This window comes from Aureococcus anophagefferens (assembly GCF_000186865.1).
Source record: "Aureococcus anophagefferens unplaced genomic scaffold AURANscaffold_15, whole genome shotgun sequence".
Taxonomy (NCBI): Eukaryota; class Pelagophyceae; order Pelagomonadales; family Pelagomonadaceae; genus Aureococcus; species Aureococcus anophagefferens.
This window is the reverse complement of record NW_008705575.1, coordinates 180,972-186,368: the sequence shown is the minus strand read 5'-3', so window position 1 is coordinate 186,368 and position 5,397 is coordinate 180,972. Positions and strand designations below refer to the sequence as shown.

The window sequence follows — 5,397 nt, the reverse complement described above, 5'->3', positions numbered from 1 at the left end:
GGGGGAGTGTCCTTGGCGTCCTGTGCTCCCCCGCAGCGAGCTGGGGAAGTAGCGCGGACACGCGAGATGAGGATGTGGTCTAGGCGTTCTCGTCGACGACAAGGGGCGGGCCCTCTGCGGGGCGGCCGCTCGCGGCGTCGACGCGACCGTCGTCCTCGAGTGCGCCGACGGCTCCTGCCTCTCGGGCGTCGTGTCCTTCGAGTGCGACGACGGCGCCTGCGAGGAGGTGTCGGAGCCGTCCGACGACCCCCTGGAGCCTTCCGACGACCTCGACACGGCCCCGGTCGGCGGCGGCGACCCCGAGACGATCGTCGAGCAGGACGGCGGCTTCGAGCAGGACAACTCGCCGTCCGCCGCGCCGTCCGCCGAGCCGTCGGTCGACTGCGCCGCGGTCTGCGCGGGCCGCCGCCGCCGCCTCCGCTTCGGCACCTTCCGCGACGTCGGCGACTGCGACTGCTAGGCCCGCCGTCGACGACGCGCGAGGCGCGCGGCGCCCCCCCCCCCTCCCCCGCGCGCGCGCCGAACAAGCGGCGCGCGCGCCCGACGCGCACGCCTCCCCGCGCGCCGAACAAGCGGCGCGCGCGACCGACGCGCACGCCTCCCCGCGCGCCGAACAAGCGGCGCGCGCGCCCTCCTACGGAGTAAGGCTCGAGGCGAGGTCGATCCTGGCGTCGCAAGTTGACGTTGGCGCGAGATGCTAACGTTGGCGCGCCTCGAAGCGATCGACCTTGGCGCGCCTCGAGGCGATCGACGTCTGGCGCGAGATGTTAACGTTGGCTCGAGATGTTAACGTTGGCTTTCGCAAGTAAAGTTGCACCCAGCAGCAGAGCCCGGAGTAGACTCGTGCAACCCGTTACAGCTAGTTAGCAATAACGCGATAACACCCTAGCTAGCCAATCAAATAACACTAATAACACCCTGCCGATGGCAGCCACTCGATTTTTCAAAATCAATAACACCCTGGCGAAAATTCTCGATAACACCCATAACACCCAGCCACCCGATCCTTAAAAAGCCAATAACGACCTAACGCCCGTTAGCGGGCGACCGTCCGAGGCCAATAACGCCCTAACGGACTAACGGGTTGCACGAGCCGACCGGAGAGCGGCCGCCGCCGGTGCGAGAGGCAGCCCATCCGCCGGCCGCGCCCGCCGCCGCGATGGCGTCCATGTCGGAGCTCTACGACGCGGCGGCGCTCGCGCGGAGCTCCGGGGCGGCGGGCGCCGCGGCGTGGCACGCCCAGGGGTCGCTGGCGGCGACGGCCGCGGAGCTGGACCTCGCGCGCGTCGACGCGGGCGTCGCCGCGGCGGCCGCGGCCCTCGAGGAGGGCGGCCTCGACGCCGCGGGCAGCGCGGCGGGGAGCGAGGCCTACGGCGGCCGCCGCGCGGACCTCCGCGCCGCGCTCGCGGCCGTCGGCGCCGCGCCGCTCCCGCGGCTCGCGGGCCTCGACTGGCGCCTCGACTACGTCGTCCGCGCGTCCGACGGCGCGCCGAAGCTCGTCCCCGTCTACTACGTGACCCTGCGCCTCGCCGCGGACGGCGCCGGCGACGGCCGCGGCGCCGCGCCCCGCGACGACGCCGCGACGCTCACGCTCTCCGTGGAGCAGATGAGCGACTTCCTCCTCATGGTCCGCGACGCGAACCACCAGGCCCAGCGCCTGACCTCGCCCTGAGGGGGGGGTGGGTGCGCGGGGAGTGGCCCGTTAAAATGGGGCATCGCCGACATGGTGCCCAAGGAGGGGCCTAGGAAGGTCTAGGAGGCCTGCTAGGAATTCCTAGGCGGGCCGCGACAAACGATGTTGATGAAGCTTGACCCGGGGCCGGTGATTCAAATCGCATGGGCGCAGACTGAGCCTGCCTCGACCTGGCACCAGCCCGACGCGCGGTCTTCGGCCCTTGCCGACACACGCGAAGGCATCCTCGGAAATGAAGCAGCAGTCCCTCTTCTCGTTCTTCAAGAAGAAGAGCCCGCCCGCGCGCGAGCCCTTCGCGAACAAGCAAAACAACAACCTTCCCACGGCCCCGGCGCAGCCCGTGAAGCCCGCGGCGCCAGCGCCGCCGGCGCCGGCGGCGCAACCCGTCGAGCCCGCGGCGCCGCCGGCGCGGCCCGCGGCGCCGCCCGCGACGGCTCACCGCTTCGCGGCCGCGGTCTCCGCGCCGCCCGCGCCGCGCGCGCCGCCCGCGCCGGCGCCCGCGCCGGCGCCGTCGCCGGCGGCGAAGCGGCAGCGCACGGCCGGCGACGGCGCCGCCGCGAGCCCGCGGCGGCGGTCCGTCGGCGGCGGCTCGCCCGCGTTCCCGCGGCGCGCGGCGGCCGCCGGCGGCCGGAGCCCGCGCGGCGACGCGCCGCGGCTCGCGCGCGACGACCTCGAGATGATGGCGACGCGCCACGCGCGGCCCGCCCTCGCGAGCGTGCCCTACGACTTCGAGGTCGTGCCGTCGGCGGCCCGCGACCTCGCGGGCTCCGTCGTCGTCACCGTGCCCGAGGCGCGGAGCCGCGAGACGTTCTCGAGCGATCTCGCGGAGATGCTGACGCTCTGCGGCGAGGCGGCCTGGCGCGGCCGGGGCCGCGCGTGCGGCCCGCCGCCGGCGGCGCCCCACGACGCCAAGCCCCTCATGCTCGAGTACATGTGCGACCGGCTCGACGTCGACGACCCCATGTGGGGCTACGAGGTGCGGACCGAAGCCGAGGGCTGGCTCCAGGGCTTCCTCGTCATGACGACGTTCACGACCTGGGCGCCCTACCTGCGCTTCGACTCCAAAAGCCCCAAGGCGGGCATCACGGCCGACGACGTCCGCGACCGCGCCGTCGACGGCGGCGCGCTCGCGGAGGCGCTCGAGCGCCAGCCCCGGGCCGGCGACCCGGAGACGGAGGGCGTCGTCTTCCCGACCGTCGCCGAGGTGAGCCTGCTGGGCGGCCTCGGCGCCGGCGCGCCGCTGCTCGCGCTCGGGCTCGAGGCGCTCCGGCGGGAACGGCCCAACTACGACTACGTCGTCCTCCAGGCGACGGACGGCGCCGTGCCCTTCTACGAGGCGCTGGGCTTCGTCCGCGTCGGCGTCCTCGCGCGCCACGCCGCGGCCGACGCCGGGGAAGCCGGCGCCTCGAAGCCCGCGGCGTCGCGGGGAGAGCGGTGCTACGCGTTCCGCAAGGCGCTGTTCGGATTGGTGAAGCGGCTCAGCGACTGCGACGCGAACCGGGTGTTTCAAGAACCGGTAGATACCACCCTGGTCACGGACTACCTCGACGTCGTCGCGCAGCCCATGGACTTTGGGACGATGCGGCGGAAGGTCGTCGCGGGCGCTTACGGGTCTTTGGCCGCCGTCGAGCGCGACCTCGCGCTCATCTACGGCAACTGCCTCCGCTACAACCCGCCGGGCAACCCCTGGCACGACGCGTGCCTCCGCTTCCGCGACCGCGCGCTCGCCGCGCTCCGGCGCTGGAAGCGCGAGCGGCCCGCGGAGGCCGCGTTCGCGGGGCCGCCGGCGTCACCGGAGGAGCTCGCCGCGGCGGCGGACGGCGACGACGACGTCATGGGCCTCTGCGTCTGGTCCTTCCCGGACACGCCCGTCGAGGACCAGTACCCCTGCTACATGATGGCCCTGGACCTGAAGCGGCCCGCGGCGGCGCCGGCGGAGGGGGAGCGGGAGAGGCGAGCCGCGGCCTCAGAAAAGTGGCTCCCCGCGCTGCCCCGGGGCGTCGTGCCCCGGGGCCGCGGCTTCGCGGCCAAGTTCGCCGCGGGCGGCAACAGCGACTACCTCGGCCTCTTCCCCGGCGCGGCCGAGGCCGAGGTCGCCTACGAGCGCGCGCGCGAGCGCTACGAGGAGCGCCACGGGGTCGTGGTCGGCCTCGAGCCGCGGCGTCCGCTCCTCGACCGGTCGCCGGAGCTCCGGCGTTTGGTGGCGGAGCGCCGCGACGTCGCGGACCGCGGCCGCGCGGCGCCGCCGCCGCGGCGCCGCCGCCTCGTCGACGACGCCGACGACTACAAGCGGCGGCGCGAGGACCTCTGCTTCGCGGCGCGGCGGCGCCGGCCGTCGGACGCGAAGCTCTACGAGGCCGTCGTCGTCCTCGTCGACCAGCCGCCGTGCTACGCGGAGACGACCTTCTGGTTCGTGCACCAGTACGTGCCCGACGTCGACTGGTGCCGCCTCTGCCCCCTCGTCGCCGACGGCGCCTTCGCCGACGGCAACCGCGCGGGCCGGGCGCGCTACGTGCTCCCGCCGGAGGCGACGGCGCGCGAGCTGGACCTGTCCGCGAAGCGGTGCGTGCTCGTGCGGTCCGCGATGACCGTCGACGCGGACGACGCGGACGACGAGGTCTGGGACGTCGAGGACCCCCGCGAGGGGCCGCGCTACGACCTCTTCCCGCGGACGGCGACGTACGTGCTCAAGTAAGCCCGGGCGCGTGATGATAGGGCCGGCGCCGCCAGGATCCCGGCGGCGGCCCGGAGCGATCCGGCGCGGTCCCGGCGGTCCGGAGCAAAGTAAGACTTCGCAAAGCGGCGCCGGTCGTGATGGCCCTGGTTGCAGTTGGCGTTTCCCCGGGCCGCAGGATACGGCAAAGCGCGGCCGCGGCTGCCAACGCGGCTATAGACGGCCGCTCGCGCTCCGACGCGCCTCCCGCCGTGATCCCTTTCGCCGGCCTCGGCGATGACGGCGCTGAACCCGAACCCGCCGCAGTCGACGCTGCTGCCCATCTGCCACCTGCTCGAGCCCGGCGAATACGAGCGGCGGCGATGGAAGACGCTGCGCGTCGAGGACGAGTTCCTGGACCCCTTCCTCGCGGAGAAGCAGCTCGAGGACCAGCGCGTCATGGTCGCCAAAAACCGGAACCCGCAGGCGAGCCGCCTCACGGCCGCCGACGTCGTCCGGTCCAAGTCCTTCGACGCGCCGCGGCGCGACCGCCGGGCAGGAAAAGGGTGCGAAATTCCCAGCTTCTCGGCCGTGTTCCACTCGTTTCGGCTGATTTTTGGACGAGCGATCATCTCTTGGAACGCTCCCGAAGCGTGGATGCTTTCATTGGAACGCGCGCGCGCGGAACGCTCACGTTGAAGCGACGTTGCATCGCTCAGGCGCGACCGCGGCGCGGACGCGACGGACTTCGAGGCCGCGCTCCTCGCGGAGGCCTGCCGCGAGCTCCTCGCGCGCGACGGGTCCGTCCACGACGCGCGCGACGTCGCCGCCGCCGTGAGGCGCGCGCTCGAGGACCCGCGGCGCGCGGCGGACGCCGTCGGCCGGAGCCCGCGCCGCGGTCTCGCGGAGAAGCAGCTCGACATGTTCGGCGGGTCGCTCTCCATCGACCGGCTCGGCGCGGCCAAGTCGCTCACGTCCATGTACAGCTTCAAATCGGCGTCGGCGGCGCCCGGGGCGCCGCGCGGCGCCGCGGGCGACGCCGACGACGCGC

General features: G+C 73.8%; 2 protein-coding genes across 2 annotated transcripts; both read left to right on the top strand.

Moving 5' to 3' along the window:
* Nucleotides 1-1,159: 1,159 nt before the first annotated feature.
* Nucleotides 1,160-1,672, top strand: AURANDRAFT_65487 (hypothetical protein; the record flags this gene model as incomplete). Its single annotated transcript, XM_009040569.1, has 1 exon — nt 1,160-1,672. One exon carries the CDS (start codon nt 1,160-1,162, stop codon nt 1,670-1,672), a length of 513 nt encoding a protein of 170 aa, XP_009038817.1.
* Nucleotides 1,673-3,149: 1,477 nt separating this feature from the next.
* On the top strand, nt 3,150-3,350 carry AURANDRAFT_17849 (hypothetical protein; the record flags this gene model as incomplete). The annotated part of the gene is made up of 1 exon (XM_009040570.1): nt 3,150-3,350. A coding segment is annotated over one exon (201 nt), but the record flags the coding sequence as incomplete, so codon positions are not given.
* Between the last annotated feature and the right edge of the window lie 2,047 nt (nt 3,351-5,397).